General features: G+C 31.8%; 3 protein-coding genes across 3 annotated transcripts; 2 read left to right on the forward strand and 1 right to left on the reverse strand.

Moving 5' to 3' along the window:
- The first annotated feature begins 4,114 nt into the window (after positions 1–4,114).
- Positions 4,115–5,001, forward strand: LOC125065864 (H/ACA ribonucleoprotein complex subunit 1-like). Its single transcript, XM_047673713.1, has 3 exons — positions 4,115–4,156; positions 4,351–4,549; positions 4,721–5,001. The coding sequence occupies exons 1-3, from the start codon at positions 4,145–4,147 to the stop codon at positions 4,951–4,953; spliced, it is 444 nt and encodes a 147-aa protein (XP_047529669.1). The 5' UTR covers positions 4,115–4,144; the 3' UTR covers positions 4,954–5,001.
- A 1,058-nt stretch (positions 5,002–6,059) lies between these two features.
- Positions 6,060–9,853, forward strand: LOC125065606 (ankyrin repeat domain-containing protein 27-like). The gene has a single exon (XM_047673319.1). It carries the CDS (start codon positions 6,297–6,299, stop codon positions 9,066–9,068), a length of 2,772 nt encoding a protein of 923 aa, XP_047529275.1. The 5' UTR covers positions 6,060–6,296; the 3' UTR covers positions 9,069–9,853.
- A 22-nt stretch (positions 9,854–9,875) lies between these two features.
- On the reverse strand, positions 9,876–26,381 carry LOC125065605 (serine/threonine-protein kinase/endoribonuclease IRE1). The gene is made up of 14 exons (XM_047673318.1): positions 26,196–26,381; positions 25,996–26,113; positions 22,348–22,599; positions 21,802–21,993; positions 20,070–20,310; positions 19,413–19,983; positions 16,049–16,230; positions 15,304–15,453; positions 14,770–14,909; positions 13,884–14,074; positions 13,197–13,330; positions 12,964–13,111; positions 12,330–12,524; positions 9,876–11,971 (listed from the first exon to the last, which is right to left on the reverse strand). Exons 1-14 carry the CDS (start codon positions 26,268–26,270, stop codon positions 11,480–11,482), a joined length of 3,081 nt encoding a protein of 1,026 aa, XP_047529274.1. The 5' UTR covers positions 26,271–26,381; the 3' UTR covers positions 9,876–11,479.
- Between the last annotated feature and the right edge of the window lie 167 nt (positions 26,382–26,548).

A 26,548-nucleotide genomic window follows, 5' to 3' on the forward strand; every position in this document is an offset into this window, starting at 1 on the left:
GTTGTTTTATTCAAAAAATATGTTCTAATTTATTTATTATAAATATTACATTAAAACATTTTCCATTTCAACAATTTCACCAAAGAATTGTTTGCGTTACAAATCAACAAATGAAATCTGTCTCGATCTTTTTTTTAATTGCTTTTCTCTGATACTTTTGGTCCTATTTAAATTTATAAAATAAATTGAATATGTTAGTAGCTGCATATAAATGATCTACTGCAGGGTAAAGGCCGTCTATCCTCTGAAGGAGAAGATTTGAAGCTTATTCTAGCACGCTAGTTCAATGGATGTTTAGCTTCACCGGATAATTTAACAACCTCTTAATGTCCAACTGTTGAGCTAAAGCCACATCTACCTTTGAGGAGAAAGTTTGGAGCTAATTCTACCACACTGCTCCAATGCGGATTGGAGACACATGTTGCCAAAATTCATTGAAATAAAACACACGTAGTTTTTCTTACGATGTTTACCTTCACCGTCGAGTATAAGATGAATTATAAACACAAATTATGCACATTAAAAGAATTGCTTGCTCGAAACGGAACGCGCGATTTCAGTACATCTACGCATTCAATCTTCTGGACAATCTCGAATCGAATTTAAATTTATATTTTATTTAAAGCTAAATATATAGAGATATTTATTATTTATAAAATAAAACATTTATTTATATAACATATAAACATTTTATTATACCTTTAACTACAAAATAACATTACATCGATCTGATTTGCAAAGTTCAAGGTTATAAAGCGATCACTATCTATATATATATTTTGTTCCGGCTTTTCTCGAGCGGAATAAGGATCAAGACAGGCAGGTAAAGTATAGTGAAGCGACAAAATCGAATAAAATACATCTCGTAGATTTATGCCTACATAATTGTTTCATTATATATACTAGAACAAAATACTCTTTATTCAAGTAAACGCATAAAAGTTGAATCATCATATTGTGTTGAATTAAATGTAAAGCTACCGCCGGTTCTGAAAGTAGATTCTACCGAGAAGATCCGGCTTGAAAATCAGTCACCCTTTTCTACCATTATAATTATAGATTATCTTAATAAAGTACAATACTTTTACCATTGTTTTTTTGACATGAGATTAAATTTTTTTTAATGGCTGTGGAATGTTATTATTGATACTGTGACACAGGAAGGATGTATAACTTTACGAAGTTGGAAAGTAGGTGTTAGTTCACCCTTCCTTCTTGTGTCTATAAAATAATTGTCATGTTTATTTTAAAAAGATCTTTATATTGTTGTGAATATATATCATATTTTTATAAAAATATTGTGAAACAACTGTAAGTATACCTACTTTATCAATAACATCGAAGGAAAGGATTCTTGAGCTCCGAGATTATAATAAATAATTAAACTTGACTGTTATCACACCCGATCGAAAGTGATAATACAGACTAGAGTGGAAAACGCTTGCCTAGATGACACCTATTCACTCTAGACTTTAAGGTACTCATATTGTAGGTAAAATTTGGATAAATCACATACTGCAATTTCTCCCAAGTATGGTAGTGATGTCTATGTAGCGCTATGCCAGCATCAGTTGTTCATCGAATCTTAGTAAAGCCGAATTGTGCACTATGAAAAATAGCATTAATTCTAAAGTGAACCAGAACTTCATTTAACATAATTTACTAAATATTTTGCTTAACGACGGAAGTATTGAAATAGGTCTATAACTGCGCGGATAACTTTTGTTTCCATTTTTAAAAATAGACAATACTTTCCTACGTTTTAATAAATCAGAAACTTAACAAGTTTCTAAACACTTGTTAAAAATTAAGGCCACGGAGCGACATCGTAATGATACTATTGATAAGATGGAAAGACCTCATAGGTCATATGTGTAGGTAGAATTACATAGACAGGCTTTAGGAGCAATATCTGAAACAATACAAGAGGAAATCGAAACGATCGATTGAGTAATCTAAACCATATCAGTTATCAAGGATATTGTGCTACTGGTAAATGTTACAGAGATGAAAATACGGACCACCATTTAGAGAACAAAGGCTTTCATACTAAATAGTACATACAGCAGTAACGTTATATAAATAATCCAATTGATAAGAATTAATGCTGTATTGCTTAAAATTGCTTCGAAAATAAGCATTATTTCTCGTAAAAAGTAAAGGATAAAAAATTGTTATTGTGGACTATCCCTAATTGATAGACTATACCATCGCGGACTTTTTTGAAGAGTTTTTTAAGGTGTACAATACTGTAGTACATTATTTTGATCTATATCGTAGGGTTCAGCCAGCGTTTGCAATGTAAGCGCAAAAAATGTGTTTATTTAGGACATCACTTCAGAAACCTCTAAAATGATCAGTGCTTCTCTACTATATTGTGCATATAAACCTTCCTCTTGAATCAATATATCTATTAATAAAAACCGCATCAGAATCCGTTGTGTAATTTTAAAGATCTAAGCAGACATAGGGACAGACAGCGGTAAGCGACTTTGTTTTATACTATGTAATGAAGATGTTTTAATTATTGAATGGATTTAATATAAGAAAATCAGATCTGCAGATTTATTCGGGACGATTTTCTCGCTACAAATTCGCTTTCAGTTACGAAAACTTAATTATATTTAAATATTTGAAACCAAAATTTTTATTTTAAGAATTTATAAACATGTTTAGTGAACAACATTTTTTGATCTTAACTGAAGATTGAATTCTGGGCAAGCATTGAGTTAAGATGTGTTTAATTTGTGTTTACGATTCATCTCGTAGACTTTTAAAATTGAATGAAGTTTTGAAAAGTAAACCAACTATTTCATTTAATTAATTACAATTAAGACTTTTTAAAGTTAATGAATTTTATTATATCATTTGATTGATATAATCTACTGTATAAAGCTGATGATTTTTTTCGCTACGATCCAGTAGGACGGAGCAGTAACTATCAATGCCGGTTAAGCCGATGGAAAGACCTGGTATTATACATGTGATTCAGAAATATAAAAATACTATATAATATGTTATTATAACTTTATTATATTAAATACGAGAGCATACAAAACTTTATAAGGTGAACGCTTTTCTCTCGTAAAGAAATAGCACAATATTTGTGAAATGTATATAGCGGAGTTAATAAACGCACGAAAACTCTTGAACATTTCTACGTTTCTCTTTAGAACGAAGTTTATGACTTTAGAGTCATAAACTTAAATAGCGCTTATGCACATCATAGAAATGCACTCGCGGAGCTGAAAGTTCGTCGCAAGGAATGGACGAATAAAAGGCTGCCTTTAAAAGCTGCTGCTCTTTCCTTCGCGCGCCCTCATTTTCAAATAAAACACCTTTAGTTCAACTATATAAAAGACCTTTTCCCATTAGGTATATATCAATAGAACTATTCGAGTCTATGGCGCACAAAATTGCAATTTGTAATTGTTTACAAACGAAATCGTTGACCCTAAAATTAAAATAAATATGTGAATACTTTTCGAAAACATTCGTGTTTTTAACTAGTGTAAATATAACAGGGTATAATTTTATTTTACACCGCCTATTAAACCATTTAACACAATTTACTTTTTGTTGACATTCAGCGAAGCGGTCGTGTGGGATATTTTTATAAAAGAACCTGAAACTGAAAAGATCGTAAAAAATATTCCGCATCAAACCATGACGTAAGAACCAGGATGCTATATTGTTATCAAACTATTTCTTACAATAACATGAAATTCACGTTTGACACGTCAATAGTCTTAAAAGGAATGTAATTGTTAAACTAATACCTTATCAAAAATGCGCCGCATCTCTTGGTATAAGTTTTGTATACATTGGCTTAGCATTTTTTTATGGAATCACATAAAAATCGTACCCTCATTTATCAATACAGATTGGTCTATGGCTAATATTCTTAGAAGAACACAAATAAAAAATTCAACCATTGTTTAATTAAAAAAACAAAAAATTCTATGTTTCCTTGTAAATAAAATCAGCGATTTATCATTGAGAAGGACAATACCTCCAATTGGGAAAATCTTTATGATGCATATCAATTAGCAAGTCGCTTCGCGAGACTATAAATATTTATATAAATAGAGCATTTAGATGAGTGAATCATTCATGTGTTAGATATACTGAAAAACGTACGAATATGGATATCACTGTAAGTTTATTATTTAATTATAATCCAAAACTAAGCTACTACTCAATATAAGATTTGTATTTATTAAATTATTATATTAATATATTAACTATTTCACTAATTAAAAATACTCATAAAAATATATTTATGTATGTCAATGATTTATATTGTTATTTATTTCTGTATTTAAAAGCAACTTACACTTATTATTTCAGACCAGTCACCTCTTGCTTATGTCTTTATTAATAATCCAAGGCATCACTTTAACAAAAAGCGAGGATCAACTACATTTAAATGAAAAAAATAATCCGTTAGAGAACCTTATACTGCATGATAATACACAGGAAAATAAAAACCAAAATACAGATCAAGATAATGTTAGAGTGAAAAGGCAGTTCGGCTACTATCCCTACGGTCAGTATTCTTATCAAACCTTATTTTTTATTTAATCAGCTCCTTTCAACAACAATAGTTGCAATGACTCCTTATAATAAAAGCCTTATGCTTATTAATGTATACATGTGTAGTATAAAAGATTTGGAAATATTTAAATTTCGATTTTGAAAGTTTTGTTTAAAATTTTAGGTTATTACCCTCGCCCGTATCCATTACCAATACTTGTAGGCGGTATCGGAATTGGAATTGGCAGACCAGGGTTTGGTTTCGGAAGACCTAGTTTTGGTGGACGAGGGTTTGGATTTGGAAGGCCGGGTTTCGGCGGTAGGGGATTTGGAGGCAGAGGATTTGGCGGCCGCGGTTTTGGTGGGTTTGGTGGACGTGGATTTGGTGGATTTGGTGGAAGAGGTGGACGGGGATGAAATAATTACTGTGATATTTAATTTAAATATAAGTTATAAAGATAAACTTCATATACGTATAATATAAATATGTTTTAAAATAATAAACAATAAGTAAGTTAAACTACGTTGGTTTTACTTTATCACGTATTCATTTTAACGTCTCATGATTCTACACCTAAGACTCAGATTCTTTTGAAAAATCCAAAAAGGTTTTATTATAATATTTACTTGAATCTTGGAACGTGGTTCAAATGAGTCAATAATAGTCTATTAAGGAAAAGTTATTTTTTAAATTAACGATATATATCGAAACTGATTGTTATTTGTTTCCCTTTGTTGCCCTTCCCGGGCAAATACTACTAAGTTTTTATGTGATTAAATATATTTTTCTATTTCTATTTTTTCCCTCAAGGTTAGATAGTAAAAAGTATCTACTATATTTGTTTTCATTTTTTAAACTATGCCAAGTAAAAATATAAAGTCCGTAAATGATTGCCTTTTGAATTGTATTTTTTTCCGGATAATGTCAGAGTTAACTCTTCGCTCTTAAGCTGTTTCTACAGAACATGTACGTAGAGATTGTAATCTGTACTCAAAATAATTTGGTACCCGCTTGAAACATCGTTCGGTGTAGGCTCAAGATTTTGCCCACACTTTTTTATTATAATTTACTAAACGTGCTCACGCGGTGCCAGTGTGACTGCGTTTCCGTATGAGTTCTCAAACCGCGAACCTAGCGGGTAATAAAATACAGACTCTTAACGAAGGCAAAGATACTTGAAACGTATAAACAGACGTAACAACTCCAAATGCTCATGTACTCTGGTTTCCGACCTTCACGATACGATCTAGCCCTCTTAATATATTAAAAAACCTTAAGAAACTTTACCTATATTTATGTTATAAAAGAAGAACTGTTTTAAAACTAATTCGTGGAAAAATTATCACGCATAGTTCTATTCAGAAATAATAACATGGCTATAGCCATTTTTTTACATTATATTTTATTGATTATATGTTTTTTTTTTATTCAAATATATAAATAATCGTTTGTTTATATTTTGTTGAAATGACATAGATGACATTTGACATTTTTAGTTTTAGTGTATTTGGCATTTGGCATTTCTATCAAACATGTGTTTTTTGTATACTGTAACAATATATTTAATATTTTTTATATAAAATAGCTTATACCGTGTTATGAATAATAAATCCGGTTCCAAAAAGTAAATGATTATATCTTTCTATAAATGATAGATTAAAAAAGAAGTTCAAGGAAACAGATTAGCATTAATGTACCTAAATGGCCTTTGCATTCATTGCTAAATAGCGATTAAAGAGTCAAATCATTTTCTGTTACTATGGAAGGTGCCTACGATGAAATTATTTCGGACAACCCATTCTTTATAGAGTTTAAAAATGAATATTCTAACTTATTTCAACATTGTATATCGCAGTCGTGGATAATATGTGTGCCTCGTATTGGAAGCTTAAATACACGAGTATTCACCGTCGAAGATTTCTGTGCTCATGTGTTGGTGCCTAGCGACGAATTACCTGAAACACATTACAGCACCCTCACCGAGAAACAAGTCACCGTTGCCAATAAAGTGATTACACTCGAAGTTACCAAAGGCTTGCCACTACAAAGTCACATATTGTTTGAAGAAACATTCTATACTGAAGACTTTATCAAATATAAAGTATGGTGTGTGGAAAGTCCTCTAGAACCAAATGCAAATGTGGGTGATAATGCTGTGACTAAAGATTGTCTCTTATCTATAAATGACTGTATTGACTTGCTCTGGACACAAGCAGCAGGCCGTCAAGTACTAGATCAAATAGAACTTAATGTCCAACAATTTCTCAAGAAACATTCAAGCCTGCCTATAGCTCTTGCTCCATTGAGAGATGCGGTAAGTGAATTGTACACGCAATGTCTTCAAAGTACTTTGCAAAACCGCAGGATTCGTGAGAAATGTAAAGTATCCAAACATTTACTTGAAAATATAAAATTATCTGTTGAATGCTACATGCAACATTTGTTATTTGACTCCCTGTTCAAGCCGATCTGTACAATATGTGCTTATGAGGACTCCCATTTAAACAAAAAGATAAGAAACATGTGCGACATTCAACTCCGAGATCTTGACATTAAAAAAGAGTTGTATCACGCTGTGCCAAAAGCAAAACAAATACTTTCAAAAATTGTTACATATAATACTGTTCTGGAAAAAGTTCTCTGTTTAAAACAAGCATTAAATGCCATTAATAAAACAGATAACACTAATAACATTGTGCTGTTAACAGCAGATGACTTATTACCTGTTTTTGTGTTTTTACTTATCAAATCTGGTTTACCGAATTGGTATAGCCAACTTAAATATATGAAAGAATTCCGATTTAGTGGTGTTGGAAATGGTGATGGTGATGAAAGTGCATTTTTAATAACTACCTTAGAAGCTGTTATAGAACATATTCAATCGGGAGCTCTTGCTGGCCCCCCTAATCCAGAATCTTATTATTATGAAAGTAACCTCACAGAAGACAATTTAAATGATATTAATCAGAGAAAAAATAGTTTAACAGAATCAATATCGACATGTGACACAAATGGCAGAGAGGAAACCCTGGAGTATGTCTTTGATCTGATTAAAGCAAACAATTCTGAACAAGTACAAATGTTGTTAGAAAAGAATCAAAAACATTTAGAAAGTCTGCAGCAAAATGAAAAAAGTGCCCTAAAGTTAGCTGAAAATCAGGACTACAATGATGAAGATGATGATGATGATGATGAAGGATATGAATTGGAAATATACCAGAAACTTTGTCATCCTTTATGTAGTTGTAAAAAATGCTGCTCTAAAATTTCAAAGAATCTCCTGAAAACTTCACCAACTGTGTCATCAAGAGATAGTCATGGCTTAACTCCGTTACATGTCGCATCTATACATGGTAGAGCAAATATAGTGGAAATTCTTATTGACATGGGAGCAAAGGTCAATGCAACTGACCTCAATGAGTGCACATCTTTGCATTATTCTGCAGCTCGTGGACATCAGAATGCTTTGCTATTATTGTTACATTCTGGAGCATCTATTAATCAGGCAAATATTGACAAGAATACTCCATTACACTTAGCAGTCAATAATGGGCACATAAATTGCGTTAAAGCTCTTATATATTTTGCAGAACATGGTCGGAAAAGACTTCAAATAAATTGTACAAATGAACATGGAAATACTCCATTACATTTAGCTTCAAAGTGGGGCTATGAAGGCATAGCCAAATTACTAATAGAAAATGGTGCTGAACCATCGCTACAAAACCGTAATAACAAAACTGCATTTGATTACGCTCATAATTTTAAGATATTACAAGTGCTTAAATCAAGTACACCTAATTTGTATGAATATATCCACATTACGAGTACAGATGTGAAGACATTAAATTGCAAAACTGATAATCCTGTAACAATGAAATTGCAAAATCTTAAAGTAAAAAATAATGAATTGAATAATGTCTCAAAAACTGTAGAAAATTTAAAGAGAATAGAAAGAATTTTTCAAGCAATATCTTATGGTGATGTTAAACTTGCTTGTTTTTACATGAACATTAAGTATGAAAATTATATTAATACAAATAATATAACAAATAGGTCATCTTGCCATCCACTCTGTGAATGTCAACTCTGTAAAAAAACCCACCAGGCAGTATCTGACTATGACATCAACTTTTCTGATACTAACGGGTTGACAGCCCTACACTTTGCCGCAAGATATGGCTTAGATGAACTATGCAAAATTCTTATACTCAACAAAGCCAATATAAATATCTGCAATAAGAAAGGTCAAACACCTTTACATTTGGCTGCTTTAAATAATAAAACTGTTGTAATTCGCTTATTACTTGATAATGGAGCGGATATAAATGCAATCGATTTTTCTGGCAACACACCATTACATGATGCAAGTGAAGTTGGCAACATTGGTGCATCTAAAATTTTATTGAATTATAATCCGAATTTAAATATGTTGAACGGATCTGATAAGTCTGCGATTGAAGTGGCTAAAGAAAAACTTCATTTAACAATAATAGATTTAATTGAAAAACATACAAATAAAATTAAGTAAATATAATACTCTAGTTTTTAAAGGTTTAGACATATACATAAGCCAAATAACAAATCAACATGTATACTTAATATATTATGTTATAAAATAACCTTGTTATTAAATGACTAACATATAATAAATACATAGATTGCTATCAAATTGACAATTCCTGATTAAGATATTATACACTACTTTAAAATCAAGCAATCTCGTTTTACAAGGTTAGAGAATTTTTTGTACTATACTATGAAATAATAATAATAGCCTTTTTTAAAACAATTTATTTATTAACTGAATGGGTTTGTAAACTGATTGAGTTTGATATTGTACAATTTGCATTCCATATACACGTTTCATATCATGCACAAATATTTTTATAGTAGTGTGCGTTTTTGTGCCATAGTATAAGCAGATAGTTATTTCCATTATTAATGTTATAAAAAAGACTAATTAAAACCACATAAATTAATTAAAATTAAACTTATATTATTACATTTATTACTTTGTGTTTACACCTGAGGAAATCATATTTAAATTTCAAAGATATAATTATAAGAATGCGATGCAGAGGACTTATTCTAAATATGCAAAAAAAAATGAATCTGTTGGACTTATAGGATAAAATATAATAAGACTGACTAAATGTTACTATTTGTTTTTGTTTTTTAAATGTTTTATTTGTCATGACAGTTGTTTAAAATTAGTTCACGAATAAAATTGTGTCAAAAAAAATATTAAATTTTTTACAATGTCAATCATATATAAAAAACTACATGTATATATCACAAGATTCTCTTCATTGACTTACCCTAATTTACATTTTATAATTAAGTTCAAATAATTATATACATTTGTAATTACGTTAAACGAAACGGGCAATGTGTTCAAAATAAATACATTCGATAATTAAATTAGTTTTATTTTTTCCTTGAATTCATATATTTTCTTCAGTATTTATAATCCAAGAAGGTTGTAAACAATAGTTTATTACAAACTTTATAACACTTGCCACATTCTCCAATAAAAAAAAAACATATAGTACAAATAAGTACGGTAACAAACTTTTACGAATATTTCACTTTTTAATTTTAATATCAAAAAATTAGTATAGCTTTCATTCTAATTAAACAACCTCTAAAATCGCTACCTGTGAAACTTTTTTGTCAATTTTATAATTTATTTAAATGCTATGAATGTCTTGTAGTCATTCGACAAAATATGTACAAAATATAAACAAATACATTATATTAAATTCTTACAACTATTATTTTAATATATTAAATTATATGATTATTTCAATTTTATACTTGTTTATATTTTATGCAAATTAATTAAAAATGAAATATATGGTTTGTGAGGTAAGGAGGATCCAGTCTTATGGTATATCAATTGCATAACAACCTCAACGCGCAAAAAAGTCGTTTCATCTTATAAAATAAAACGAGACCTGAAGTTTACATCTATCAATTACAAGCAACATAATATAAAATTAGTTGTAATATTTACACTTTTTTATAAAACTTTAGTAAATGAATACTGCTAACGTAGTCGAGACGTAAACTTACAAATCAGCAAAACCTTTAAAAGACACCTAGCGATTTTTATTTATATAGAGGCAACCACAATATGTGGATACTACGTATCACGTATCTGTTGACAAACGAAGGCGCCCCTATCATCAGCAATATAATAAGACTAAGAATAAAGTCAGCGAAAAAATTATAATTATATTTGTTAATTTAAAAAAAAAAATCGTATATATAAAAGCGACGTTTTGAATTGCATAATTTAGGAGAAAGCAAATTCAAAATCGCTTCAACAATAATATTGTGCATTGTCAAACTCCCTTTATAACAATAGAAACAAACATAAGGCTTTCGACAAGACGTGTTTGAGATATTATTAATCAAGAATACTTATTGTTTTCTGTTTATTTTTGTATTTATTCTATATTAGGCTAATCTTACATTTTCTTAACATCCGGGACGCTTGATATATAACTAGACCTCCTTACCTCCACACTCCATATCAGACAAATTTAAAACTCATATTAAATGTTGAAGTACATAAATGTAACCAATTCTATATAACAATATATATTTTTTTAAATTATAGAAGTTTATAGATTAATAAATAACACAAAACTAAAACATGATTATCATCTGTAATCCTTGCCTTGTTTTGGTCCCTACTTTCAATTTGTAATGAAAAATATTAAAAAAAAAATCTCTATATATAATAAAATCATCGGCCTTAGTACAAACATCATGTAATAATGCTCAATAAACTCTCATCTCATACACTCAAAATCTCATCTAGTAGTTCCTAAATTTAACTACGGTCAGTACAAAATTTTATTGAGACCATTTTCGCCACTTAATCTTACGAATTGCACTTATATAAAAATTAAATAAATAAAACTTACTAAACTACTGCGGAGGTAAACTCCAGACGGGTATATCTTCCCTTTTCTTTTCCTTTTTCTTGTAATAATGCCTATCTCTCATTCTCACGTCATCTTGCCTAAGTATCCTAAAGTCTGTGCTTTGCTGGTCACTCCGCCAGTTCACCATGTCTGCACGTTTACGAGGGGACCCTTCCTTTCTGTACACTTTTTTTTCTTTATCGTTTTCATCAAAGAAAACTTTGCTTTTAAGGAACAGTTCATTTTTCTCCATATCACTCGGGAGTAATTCTTCATTTTCCATATCGTCACTGAATTCTATGATGTCATCTCGATTGAAGGTGAAGGAATGTGGGTAGTAAGCTTGTAAAATGTCTTCCTGTTTGTATTGTTGCATCTGTATCCACACGTGCGGCAGCAGCAGCGGGAACCTCTTGAGCCAGTAGGAGACGAATCCATCGGGTAACTTCCCGAGGCTTTCACGAATTTCCACGTCTAGTTCTCTGTAGTGATGTTTCTAAAATGTTAAAATTGTTTATTGAATATAATACGATCAGCATTCACGTTTTGTTATACATGAGTTCAAAAATGTCTAGCTGTGCATTTAGTTTTAACGTTAAAAGTAACTCATTGAGTAGCGAAGTCAGTGTAAGCCCTGAGTTAACAATAAGTAGAATACGTTAAACATTTGTCATAGAAGGTTAAGAATGAGTTGAATTATGGCAAATTAAATAGCCAGTCAACACCAGACCATCCACCTGCACTTGGACCTAAATTTACTGATAATCGGAATCTGAAGATGGTGGGTTCCCCATTAGTATATTTAGAGGCTGTCCCTAAAATAAGTCGGTCCAGTCGACGCGCGTCTGGCTGACCTTGTTGCGGATGGCGCGCAGCAGGTGCGCGACGCGCTCCCCGCGGTAGGTGCGGCGCGCGCGCAGGTCGGCGGCCACGGCGCCGCACACGTGCGCGCGCCAGTCGCCGCGCAGCACGCGCCGCGCGCCGCGCTCCAGCGCGTGCGCCGCGCCCTCCGCGCCGCCGCTGCAGCTCTCCACCTGGTCGCTCACGTCCTACCGAGACATACTTGCATCAACATTTTTTACCCTTAGAATAGCGACGCGATAATCAATTGTAGTACCAATAGCCTAGGCTTCTCAATTTTTTCTCTTTTATATATCTGCCTCGTTGTATAAAATATTTAACGGCTCGGAATCTTAAAGTTGGAAGTATATACACTCCGGTGCCTCGGAAAGCACGTTAAGTTGTTAGTACTGTTCCTGAACTCTTTCCATCGCATCGTGTTACGAGCGTGAGGCAATGGAGATTGCACCTTGCGCACACACTTGTGCACTAAAATATATCCTGCTTAGTTGACTGGTCTGATAATATGATTTTGAAATTCAGATCATTTTATGTCGGTCATAAACACACAGCAAAGCGGTGTGGTCAGTTGTATACGTCATATATATATTTTTTAATTTTAATTCGATCCGTCTGATGTAATCTAACCTGTAAGAAGTTCAATGTGCTCTGCTTCCCCCAGAACATGGGGTACTTGAGCACGGCGGCGCAGGCCGGCCTCGCGTGTGCGCGCTCGCCGATCATCGATCTGATCAAGATCTTTGCGATCAACACTTCCTCTTCGGGCAACACTTTTCTATAGGCAATTAAAAAACAAAACATTAATAATAATTCGTAAATATTAAGATATTTTTTAACACAAAAATGATATTTAAGCTTACTCCAATTGGTCTAAATTGTATTCCCCTGTAAGTATGTTAGCCTGCCTCCTCAGCACGTCGCCGAAGGGATGGTATCCCTTTGACAGCACGTAGTAAAACACACAGCCCAGAGAAAACATGTCGACTGATGTTGTCTGAAAATTAAATTATTCAGATTAAAATTATTATTTTTTTTATTTAATTTTTTCATCAATAGTTTATGACAAAGGTATAACATTAATCATGCTAAATATTATTATTAATATACTATATTGTCCACAACGAACAAACAATACCGTAAAATCGAACAATAAAAAAAAAAAAAAAAAATCCTATTTCTATTTACTAATTGTTTTTTAACGGCTATCAATAACTATATTATGCATGATAATAGTTATATATAGCATACCAGTATATAAATAAACAAAATAAACTTTATTATAAAAAGCTATCAAGCACTTTAAGTTTTAAATTTCAACTCTAGGTCACTCTTTAAGTTAGTATCTTATACATACATATATACATTTAAATACTGCATGAAAGTCATCTAATAATAATTCCACGCATGTTAATAATTGCATATACTGTTATTTTTTATTTATTTATTTATTTATGTATATTTGATTGACAACCTAGTAATTGTTTTTTTTTTCTTGGCATAAGTCTTAAACTTATTTACTACATATATTAATGGATACCATAACTCACCGTTCTTTCTCCGTTGATCATTTCGGGCGCTATCCAACCATCAGTACCGGTGACTCCAGAACGCCTCGAGAAACTGACTCGTCCGATATTCAATTTCTTCGACAGACCAAAGTCTGATATCATCGCGCGAACCTCGCCAGTCCCCGACGGCATGGACAGCAGAACATTATGAGGTTTGATATCTCTGTGAACTGGCAACTTTAAATAAATCACAAGTTTCAACTTGAGTACTATTTCGTAATTTAAAAAAAGTAATTATCTTTATAGTATGTGAATGAAATGAAAGTTCAATTATACGTAACAAATAATTTGAAAATTATTATAAATCCAAAATTGCACACCTCAATCGCTCATTTTATTATAAAAAAGAGAGATAGATAGAGACAGTAAACTGCCAGAAAGAGAAGCCACTATTTACATACGATGATTTAAAATGAAAGAAATGATGTATGGATTGTGTGAAAGACGAAATGGCTAGAAGGAATGATACTTGTGAGATGACGTCAAACAGAGAAGTATGGAAAAAGAAGACATCCTGCGCCGACTCCAAATAAAATTGGGCTAGGGCAAGAGGATGATGGTTTATAATTTATTGTTGATTATAATTAAACTCTTCATAATATGTCCAGAGATTTTAAATAGATATTGTGTTTTCAAGTGTATTTTAGCGCAATTACTTTTTGGACTAAAATTTTTTTTTTTTAAATATCCACGTGGACTGGCAAGTAAATCAACCGTTACAGATCCCTCACCACCGCTAATGGATATTGGAGTAATAAACAATATAAAATATTTTTACTTTTTTTTTATTTAAGATGCAAAACACAACCGACGTTCAAATTTGAGGTGTGCAATGTACGAACAAAAAAGTTTTAATGCAAATTACCAATATCCATGGAATGTAGATGCGAGAGACCCAACGTCGCCTGTCGTAACACTTCAACCGCTTCGATTTTGCATTCAAAATTCAATTTCTTCTCGACATAATCCTGTAACGTCGCTGAGCACAGCTCTAACGCAATGTATCTGTAGAAAATAGAAATTAGATTTATTACAATTCTCATCTAAAGCAAGTGATAGATCTTAGACTAGTCTTTAATAATTTATATTAAGACATTCTTTTGCAACAAATTCAGCGTACTCTTATGTACGCGTACTCGTATGTATGTATGTATTACAATGTATAGCAGACATTGGATGACTACGTTATCGAGTTCGGGGTCAACGATTTACTTTACTTTTTTTTTATAAACAAAGCAAAGGAGTTACATACATATGATACATGAATTAAATTATGTAATTAGGGAATCCAATTAACTCATCTTTCCATGAGATCTAAAATCATCAGGTATTTAGTATGACATATAAACATACACATCAGATGATTGTCTAGTGTCTAGGTATCGACTCAATATCTAACCTGAACTGTTTATCGCGCTCCGTGCAGTAGTACCGCACGACGTGCGCGTGCGCGTCCGACTCGCGCAGCAGCGTCACCTCGCGGTCCGCGAACGTGAAGCACTCCGGCAGCAGGCGCTTCACGGCCACCGCTCGCTTGTCGAACGTGCCCCTGAAAGTATTGTATTCCTGATTTAATAGTGAATCAATAAGAAAAGAATGAGCAATTCACACATTTATTGAATCCCTTTCATTAGAGCCATACATCTGCTTAAATAATTTTTTTTATGGCATTGATTGGCGGACGAGCTTATGGGCCACCTGATGGTAAGTGGTCACCACCGCCCATAGACAAAGGCGCTGTAAGAAACATTAACCATTCCTTACTTCACCTATGCGCCACCAACCTCGGGAACTAAGATGTTATGTCCCTTGTGCCTGTGATTACATTGGCTCACTCACCCTTCAAACCGGAACACAACAATATAGAGTACTGTTATTTGGTGGTAAAATATCTGATGAGTGGGTGGCACCTACCAAGACGGGCTTGCACAAAACCCTACTACAAAGTAATAATATTTGTATAACAATGTAACCGTCACCAAAAGTATGATTTAGGCGCGATTAGGATTAAAACTGGGTAAAAATTTAATTTAAAAAATCCCTACGTAATTACAGATGAATTAAATTAAAATGCTTGTAAAAACTTGACTTAAGTCTTACTTGACCTCGTGTTAACAATTATTGAGTAAGCTGGTTCCACTCACCTGTACACAAATGTTCCTTCACATCCCTTCCCTAAAACTTGATCCGTGTAGAAGCTGATCTTGCCGATACGAACCTCCCCCTCCCCAAGTTCTACCAGCTGACCTGTCACTTCTCCTTGAGAGGAAGTAGACGAGTTCGAACTTCGTGAACCGCCTTGAGACAGCTGTTGAAACTCTCGAGCCTGATGAAAAATGATGGTTTATTATTTTTTTCATATTTTCGGCAAATACTTAAATTTTAGTAAATAAATACAACGCGTTAATCTTAGAATCTAGAGAACGGCTATAGTCTACATCGATACTGACCGAAATCAAAATCACTAACTTATGGTAATGATGTTATATTTTTAGTGTAAATAAACCTTAAAAGAACATCAAAATTAAAAAAAAAACCAAGGCATTTTCGTTCAATAATAATAAAAAAATACAGTATTTTAACTAAACCCTTTAGAATTGAGTCATTATTTTGCAATAAACATATTTTTTCAAATTTTGAGTTCTATCGATATTTTACTAAGAGTGGGAAGCACACCATCACGATCGTGCGCAACCAACTATACAAAGTCACTGCTTAGTCGCGGTAAATGGTGGCTCGTTTAACGCAGACGATACCGCGCGGAGCAGCTAGTAAATAAATAAAATATAAAAAAGTCGATAGGATCTTTACTTCCTTTAGAAATTAGATTGATTGTCGTTAATTCTTTTTTATAGATAACGATAACACAAATGTGTTGGTGACAACGTCATCTTTTTCATAGATAAAAACATTAGAACACAATAATTCTCTAAAATATATTCTTATAATAAATATTAAACGAGCAATTTAATTCGCGTACCAAGGAAACGGCTTTAACGATATAATACAAATTTTGAATTTAGGTAAAATTACTTTTTGAATTAATCTATATTGGAGTATTTCCACAAATTTCTTAATTTTCAAAAGAGCAAATATTTTTTTATAATATATTATTAGCGCTGAGCGGGATTCGGTAGCCCAGGTACTTAATTATAATAATATGTATATAAAGATACCGTTACTATTTAATATACCTATATATTAAATAGTAATATATATATAATATATATATACGTTTTATTAAATTAATTTCGATCGGTATTAAGGAAAAAAGAAGCAATAACTGATTTATTTATTTAATTCAATAATCAGGTCAGTATCATAGAGCTTATCGACAAAATATTATTCTAAATAAATAAATAAATAAATAAATAAATAAATAAATAAATATTGGACAACATCACATACATTATTCTAAATGACCATTTTTTTAAACAGGATATCCGTTGTGATTATATGTCGAATCTAATACAAACAAACTTTACATAAAATAGACGGCTTTCGGAGATCGCTATAAGAGGCCGTGAAAACTAAAGAAAATACAATACAATACAACATATACGAGCGTAAGTATTAATACAATATAATTAATACAATTTAAAATTTATGTTCCAAATTTGAATCATTTTAGAGACCTTACAATTTTGCATGCTTAATAATATTTGTGTAAAGATAGATTAAATGACCTACATACATTATATTCTTGAGGGCGGTATCAAACTATCGATCGTTTTTCAAGGGCTAACTCATATCAATATTATAGCTACGTCATCAATCTATGTACCTTAACATCAAAATATGCATGTAGAGACAATATACTATTCAATGTAATTGTTGATATCGATCATTTAAACCTTGTTGGATGAGACTTTTATCACATGTCTAAAATAAAAATATATTTAAAAAAAAATAGATGTCATAGGCCGTCCTCCTTCATCCGGTCATGACAACCATTCCCTACGAAGACTAGCGGACTCTTAATACCCTGAGTCTTCTAATAGAACTACAATCCGACAAGACCGTACCGGATCGAAAACAATGATAACTTCCAAACTGCTACAAAGATATTGTAACAGTGAAACCTAGGTCTATCAAAGATCGTTTTATTCATTTGAAATCGGGATCTCGGAAAAGTGTAGCCTTATAAGCTAGCGACTAGACCGACGAGGCAATCAACAATAAATAATTGAGAAAAATAAAAAAAAATGTATAAAAACTATGATAATTATTTCTATATAAGATTTTAAATGAATATGATTATTTTTATTACTATCGTCTATACTATGTCGATATTTCGACATTATCTGCGAATGTCTTCTTCACGAGCTCCACCGAATAAAAATAAAAACCGTGGTAAATATCCCGTTTTAAATACTGGTAGTAAATATTTCTATAACATGAAAAATTATATTTATAATATTGTGGCCTTGAAATTATCCAACATGTTATTATATAATTACAAAAAACGTTGTGTTATCTAAAATAAGTCATTGAGCTTATGAAAAAGATAAAAAACCTACCTAAAAAAAACACGCAAAGGTACTTATATAAAGGTACCATAATGTTGCCTAGAAAATACATAATTTTTTATGAAAATAATAAAATCCCAATTGAAAAAAAAACAATTACGCAAAGCACGATAACAGTTTCGCTACGAACAGTATCGACGATAAAGAAATTATTTCATAACATAGAACCGATTAATTAATACTGCAAGGCATTAACATTTTTGAAGAGCCGAGATGGCCCAGTGGTTAGAACGCGTGCATCTTAACCGATAATTGCGGGTTCAAACCCAGGCAAGCACCACGGAATTTTCATGTGCTTAATTTGTGTGAAGGCATCGTGAGGAAACCGAATGTGTCTAATTTCAATAAAATTCTGCCACATTGTATCCACCAAAACGCATTGAAGCAGCGTGATGGAATAAGCTCCAAATCTTCTCCCTAACGAGAGAGGAGGCCTTAGCTCAGCAGTAGGAAGTTTACAGGCTCTTACTGTATTATTGAAGAATATTTTTTTTGGTTCATGTTTCTATAACTACCCATAACACCGAAAGATTTTATTTTAAAAATTTGATAAATATTTATTTTATCAACACTTATGCTGATATGACGATATTCTACTGACCGATTTAGACCACGGCGACTATTCTCCGAGACTAGCCAACTACGCAGCACACATGATAGTGCTCAAGTGTGAGCAATTCTTTATTCCGTTCAAAATCGAATCTGATAAACTAGCCTTTAGACCAACGAGGCAGTCAGCCTATGTTAATATTAGCCATTAGTTCGCGCAAATTTAATTACCTACATATATAATGTTGATGACTATTTATGCCACTTGGATTATTGGTTTAGACAACACTTAGTATAATTACCATTTAAAAAGTAAAACTCATTCATACCCAACTGTACAAATATCATCTTTAAACACGTAGCATATACTTTACAAGTAAAGATTATATAATTTTTAAATTTAATCCAAAAACAATATATATCAACTTACTTGATAACGCAGATACCAAAACATAGCAACGACCAGGCCCGTCAAAATTATAAGCAGGACTTTCAACGCCTTGTTCTCCTGCTGATGGAGCCAGATATACCCTTGCTTGTACCACAGATCTGGCCTAAAGTGGAAGTCCTGAAACTCATCGGTCTGGACGGAAACTGATACGGAGCTAGACTTTAAGTTCGTCTCGTTTTCACCGTCTTTCTCAGAGTCGGTGTGAACTTCCCCATTTATCAATTTAACGGCATTGTTCTGAGTTAAATGTGCGTTGAGGAAGTTCATGTTCGGAAGCTGCGGCATCCATGATGTGGTAAGTTCCGGCACTTTGTAATGTCCCAGGAGTAAATACGGCGGAGCAACGTGTAAGTTTAGATCGTTAAGTTGGTAGTGAACGTTTTTAAACGGTTCGTATGTGACACGTTCCGCTTTCGCTTGGTTTTCTGTGACGGGACCTTCTAAAAGCAGTGGTCTCGTGTGCCCTGTGGATATTGTCACTGTATTTTTGTCCACCAGCGATGACAAAGCGTACAGGCCGTGATTGTGCTCGCCTATGTATAAAGTAGGACTGTAAACAAATAATAAAAAAATCATTTCAACAATGCTTTGATAGTATAAGGTTCGGATCACCGAATAAATCTTAAGATAACTTACTACAATTCAATATTGGAATTCTTAATTCCCTGTCCATTTCTTAAAGTGGAGGCATCTTCCATGATATGGTCTAACGTGTCATCGCCTATAGAGTTGAAAGGGACAGATAAAAGTCCTTCTCTGTCTAGTAAATAGGCGGCAACGACTGGCGTTTCAAAATTATGTGACCACACGAGGTCACCAGTTTTTCGATCAAATGACATGATACGCCCATTCGATGTCGATGTAAAATGTATGATGCCTAAAATAAAGATATTAAGTTACATACGATAAGCTGTTAGTATTAAACGAATGACATACGTGTGAAATGACAGGTCAATAGATAAGGGATCAATTATGATTAGTATGTAAGCGCATCATTTCTCAACCCGGTAACACGATACGCTTGCATATATACATATAATATTATAACAAGAGAGCGTGAACTGTGTGTGCGGAAAGTAAAGTTCCCGAGCCACAGATTGCAAATAGATTTTTTGACAAAATATTACACCTTTTAAAAAGTACATTATTCCAGATAGGGCTATTTATTATGTATATATTTATAAATAAGCTAAATTCATGACGATATTCGATGACTAAGTCGTGCATTTTAAAAACTTCCATATGTTTCATGTATCGTTTTGTTTCTCTTAAAATATTCTAAAAAAAGTCCAAGACAGCACATATCTATCTTCTAAGGATAACTCATGGTATCAAAGTTTTTCTTTTAAATTATGATCAAAAATAATGAATTATTTGCGTATATATATAACGGTTCGTATGCGACTCGACTATATATATATAAATGTGTTTAGTATCAGAACCTGTTTGTCCTTTACAGGATATAATTTACATTAATTACAATATCGTAGGAGGATAATTTTTCAAGTTCAAATTTTATCAAATAATCCCATAATTTATAAATAAACTCAATAATTGTTTTGTAAGCAAACTTTTTTTGGCCAGGTATATTTTGGAGTTATCGCAAATAGTTTGGGAGACGATGCGTTCATTTATCTAGAAAGTACGATAAAGTCTGTGTTATTTAACACGCCGGGTAACGATGTCGCGATTATTCTGACAATTATCGCTCTGTTTTCTTGATAAGGCGTTAATAATCAAAAACGCATATTCAGTAAAACCCACATCTATAAATAGGAATGATTGATTACAATTATAAACTTTTTTTAATCTTCGAAGATTACTAAAGTATAAATGCTATAACTATGTATGTTTGTCTGTTCAATTTTTATTCCCACACTATCAACCGAACTACAAAGAAATATTATGAGTTTTAAAATTCCGTAAAAATACTTTCTTTTCGAAAAAAAAACGGAGCAAAGCCGCAGTTAATATCGATCTATTATTCATACTTTGAATTAAAAAAAATACTCTTAATATGGGAGTCATTACCCTTTAAAAATATTATTACCTAACGAGCGCTTACAAATTTGAAAGTAACCTTTAAATAGATTACAATGACTTGCTAAACTTGATTGTCAATAAACGTAAGATCACTGTACTGAAGACGTGCGTCGTGTATTAAAATAAGTACACGAAACGCAATAACGAGAATTAAGAACACAAATTATTTTAGTAAGTTTAATTACATAAATGTATTTTTCAATTTCGCTCTAAAACATTTACTATATGTGTATAACGAAGACTAAGAACCAAGCCAGAATTTTGGGGTCCATCAAAAATTCAATCACTAATGTTCGGTGAGGTTAAGTCGTAATTTATTCCATACCATAATCGTTCAGCATTTCTTTGCCCATCGCATGCGAGGTGTAGTCGTAGAATGTGACGTTCCAGTTCTGATTTTCATTGTTAGCGTCGTGCATCAATATGTTGTATTCCGTGCGAGCGATGTAAACACCACGCTTTTTTCCTTCGCACGTGTGATCATTGTCACTGTTAAATATCTTTGAACTGTCGAAGCCTGAGGAAATTGTTGTTTGTAAATAATTACGCAAACAAATCATCAATGTTCGTATGATATGTGGTAATAGTGTTGTAAAAAAGACAAAGCCTTGCGTACATAACATTTGTGACAGAAATTTCTTAAATAAAATCAAAATTACATTACACTACACAAAACATTCACAATAATACTAAAATTCATTTTATTCGTAAAAAAAAAAAATAACTTAAGGTAGAATTTGAACCGGTTATATATTTAGTTAGTCATAGTATTGATAAATAATATTTTAATATGGGCGCATTATGGAGCCCACTAACTATTGAGTTATTAATTCTAAAATAATTAATAAAATAACTTCTAGACAAAATATACCTGAAACATGTTCTCGCGTCCCAGTTAAAGGATCGAGCATGAACCACGTGTCGCTCTTCTTCCCTGTATAAAGAATACCCTCGGTAGAACGACAGGGCGCATTCGCCACCAGCTCCGGTATCGTGAATGGTAACTTCTTGAGCATCTGTTTGTCTCCTCTCGGACCATACATGTAGAGGAAACCGTGGCGAGGGTCCGGCAAAAATTGGGGCATGAGATTTGCATGTTGATTCGGGACTTTTACTACAGGTTCTACAATCAAAAATATAAATATAAATGGATATCCTATAGACACTGTTTATGGCGCACAGCGCTACTGGCAACCGTAATTAGGGTTTTATTTTAAATTATGAATTTTAAATTATATCGTTATCGCGCCAAGATCTTTCCGCTCGCACACAGCCAGCGTACCAACTGTTGCTAATGTAATGCGTGTTACCGCACAATTAACCGAACATTTTTTTATAAATCCGATATTGGTCGATATTTTAATATTAATTACACGATTTTTATTGCCAGAAAATTCTTCGGATGTGCCACTGTACGGCGGAAATATCAAGTTCTTTAGCTTGATTTTCGTATTAACCCTTTATTATTCATTTATTTTCTTATTATTTATCTGTGATTTCTCTGTGACCCTTTTTAATATATTTATAATATATTATATAAAGATGCAAGAATTGTATATTCAGAGTTTCAAACAAAAACAACTACTACCTATTCTGATTTAAATGGAACTCTGATATTATTTTAATTTAGTTTCACGCTATATATAGTCTACATGGTTTGTAATTTGCCATAGTAGTTGGAGAGAGAATTGTCGCTACAGGCATTTTCGAACGCCGCCAAAAGTATAACAGATACCTTGAAAAGTTTGTGGATCTACAAAATATCTACAAAAACGACGAGCATCTATCTTTTATAGATAATTCAACGGTAACTATTTATAGGATCATAAAAGGAGGAAACACCATTATAAGTGCAATTTAGTTTAAGTTGCCAAAAGATTTATCTTTTACAACATTAATATCGTAAATAATAATTTTAAGCGTATTATGTAGACAAATATTACTTACATTTTTTCAATTAAATTTTTGTTTAAATTTTACCATATATTTAAATAAAGGTTGTACTATGCATTAGCACAGTTAAGTAGGGGTATATTGAGCAAGTGTCAAATGCAATCTACATCTTATTGTTTAAAAAATCGGGCGGGTAGCTAGTGTGTAATATAGAAATGAACTTATCTATAACCATTTATAATATTTCCAAATAGGTAATATACATTATTATATGGTTTCGTTCAGAGTTCGCCATAAAAGCGCATAATTAATATTCAACCGGATCGAATTTAAGCTATGTCAGTGAGACGCAGGCCCGAGGCCACAAAATTTCAAAAGGAAAGAAATAAAACTTATACAATATGCGCTTATAATTAAAAAATCTGGTATAGTATTACGACTCGAAAGGGGTTTGACACCCATTTTGGAATAGGAGTAGTGCGGGAATAAGTTTAATTATTAAAAAATTGTACGTGAACCCAATAATTTTCCTATAATCCTTCACTCTATAATACTCAGTAGATTCGTTTTATATTGTTTTATAAATAACGTTTAACGATATAACATTATATTGGTTTATTAATTACGTCATCATAATAGAACTAAACTATCACATACATCTGTTGTGCTAACCGCACGCCGGCGTAAAACTCTGTTTTGTGTTTTTAATCTTAAGTATTTTATAGACATCAGAATAATACAATGAGATGCCAATCGACAAAGCTGGATATAGGCTATGTACCCGTTTTTACATTATCAAAATGTGTATAAACCACTAGCTACGAGTGACTAGACTGATAATTAGTTATATATTATTAGACTAGACAGTTTGCACATTCAATGAAACCGGCTTTACAAAACAAAATATGAATAACCTTTACATTTATCTATTATTATTATTACATATCACTAGGTACTTGTAGACGTAATTCCACATGGCCGGCGCTCGATGCGCGTATGATAAAATACGAACGCATTAATATTGATAACAAACACCAGGTATGTACATTCCGACCGGCATATCTTTATGTAATAGTAATTGGAGAGTGATTTTTACTAAATATTATTTACATTTGACATAATTTTACTATTTATATTATGACATGGTGATAGTAAATTGATTAATATGAATAATATGATAATTACAATGGAACATGTTTCTAGAACTTATGCATGAGACTTAAATAAATTATGTAATTATTATATTATGGGCTGAGTAAATTAGGATGTAAAATAATATTGAAATGGTCTCTATTGAATAGACTGCATGCGCATGCATGTCTTTGTGAATATCACCCTATTACTTTTAAATTATTCTGCTGCGAAGGACGGATTTCAAAACCATGCATTGAAGTGTTTTTTTTTTTTAAACATGCCTAAGCCAGTATCATTACAGGCACAAGCTATATAACATAAGATCTCTTGGTAGGCTCTGACGGAGTAAGGATTGCTTCAATATACAATGCAAATATCTTCCTCTTAATTGAAGACTAGATCAAACCTGTGTAAGCACCAATGAATTTTCATGTGCTTAATTTGTTTTAGGAAAATGCATGTGAGGAATGATTATTCTCCACATTTGTTTTCAAACCATAATCAGCTACAAAACTCAAATACGAGACCTAAGGCCAGTCTATAGAAGCTGTTGAACACTTAATGTTTTAAATTGACTAAAGTAAAATCTTTTTTTTTGCATTAGAAACATTTATAAGATATATACAAATATTTATTACCACTCACATTTTACCTATAAATCATTTAGCTCCATAAAGAAATATAAGTTCGGAAAAATCAATTATTTTTATTCATTATTATAGCTGGCAAACGCCAAGCCATATAAAATTATTAACAAATAATATTCAAAGATATTATTATTAATAAGATTATAAATTATTTAGAGTATTATAATTTATCATTATCAATAAAATTAATCCCCTAATTAGGTTAAAGGATAGCATATCTATCATGTTTTGTTTAATGTTTTATAATATATATTAATCTTTTAAAATGAGTTAAGGAAAACTACAGATAATTACATGTTTTACATCAGTTTAAGACATTTTAAATATAGAACTGGCAATTAATTGTTCAAGAAATAAAATATTGTTTTCAAACGAATTACTATTCTAATGTCATCCAACTAAATTGAGAACTATACATAATGAAATAATAATAATTTTAAAATTGGTAAATTCTTCAGTTAAAATGTTATATTTTGACTTTTAACATAAATTAAAAGGTTGCTAAACAATTTTTGACTGACAAATATATTAGATTTACTCTTCTATTATATTATTCATTAAGTGCTGTATCTTTCACAGTTTATTAAAATTTGTTGTACAAAAAAATACTTCATAATTTATTTAATATGTATAAAAGGTACATAATAATATTATTAAAAATGCATATAAATAAAATATTAGAGTATTACGTTACCCAAAGTTGCATCAGATGTTATAGTCATATTAGTTTATTAAAATTTCTCAGAAATCAATTCTTTTGTAGTACTTACAAAAAAACTACAGTTTTATTAGTGTATAAAAAATATACAGTATTGTAGTTAATTTCGAAATTATTTTTCTGTTACCGTCTTTAAGTTTCCAGATTATATTTCCCGATTGTGGTTCCACAGCCACCATGCCGCCCCCTAACGTGGCAAACAGCAAAGGCCGGTCATCTAAAGCTCTAGATAATTCTGTATTTTCCTGTAAAAAAAGCACTATTCACGTCACATTCATTTCACCTTGCACTTTAAATATTTAATGTGGGCATAACAAAGCACTTCACCTTTCTATCTTTATCCACAACAGATCCGACACCGAAGGATTCTACCACAAACAATATTATAAATAAATACTTCATTTTTATTTCATTCTCATTAACGACTATGTATTAATAAACCCATTCTGCTTAATACATTTATATCTACTTAAAACATAACCAATAAATAGCAAAATTAAAAGGTATGTAGTCGCGAAACAATAATCACAAATGATGAGAAAATCGTCGCACTTGTCATTTCACATTTGTACTACAGACTATAAAAGTTATATAAATAAAAACAAACCAAACGTCAAAGATTAAGGCATGTTTCGTTCAAAAATAGTTGATTTAAAAAAAAAAATAATGAAAATTAATTA

Source organism: Vanessa atalanta, chromosome 8 (assembly GCF_905147765.1).
Source record: "Vanessa atalanta chromosome 8, ilVanAtal1.2, whole genome shotgun sequence".
NCBI lineage: Eukaryota > Metazoa > Arthropoda > Insecta > Lepidoptera > Nymphalidae > Vanessa > Vanessa atalanta.

Bases quoted from the DNA above. Each gene is read 5' to 3' on its own strand.
- LOC125065605 (XM_047673318.1), bottom strand. From the start codon at position 26,270: ATGAAGTATTTATTTATAATATTGTTTGTGGTAGAATCCTTCGGTGTC. The intron at 15,454-16,048 runs GTGAGTGGAACC...CAATACTTTCAG, and splicing joins GAAGGAACATTTGTGTACAG to GGGCACGTTCGACAAGCGAG. The intron at 14,910-15,303 runs GTTAGATATTGA...TATTTTCTACAG, and splicing joins GAGCGCGATAAACAGTTCAG to ATACATTGCGTTAGAGCTGT.
- LOC125065606 (XM_047673319.1), top strand. From the start codon at position 6,297: ATGGAAGGTGCCTACGATGAAATTATTTCGGACAACCCATTCTTTATA.
- LOC125065864 (XM_047673713.1), top strand. The intron at 4,550-4,720 runs GTCAGTATTCTT...TTAAAATTTTAG, and splicing joins GTTCGGCTACTATCCCTACG to GTTATTACCCTCGCCCGTAT.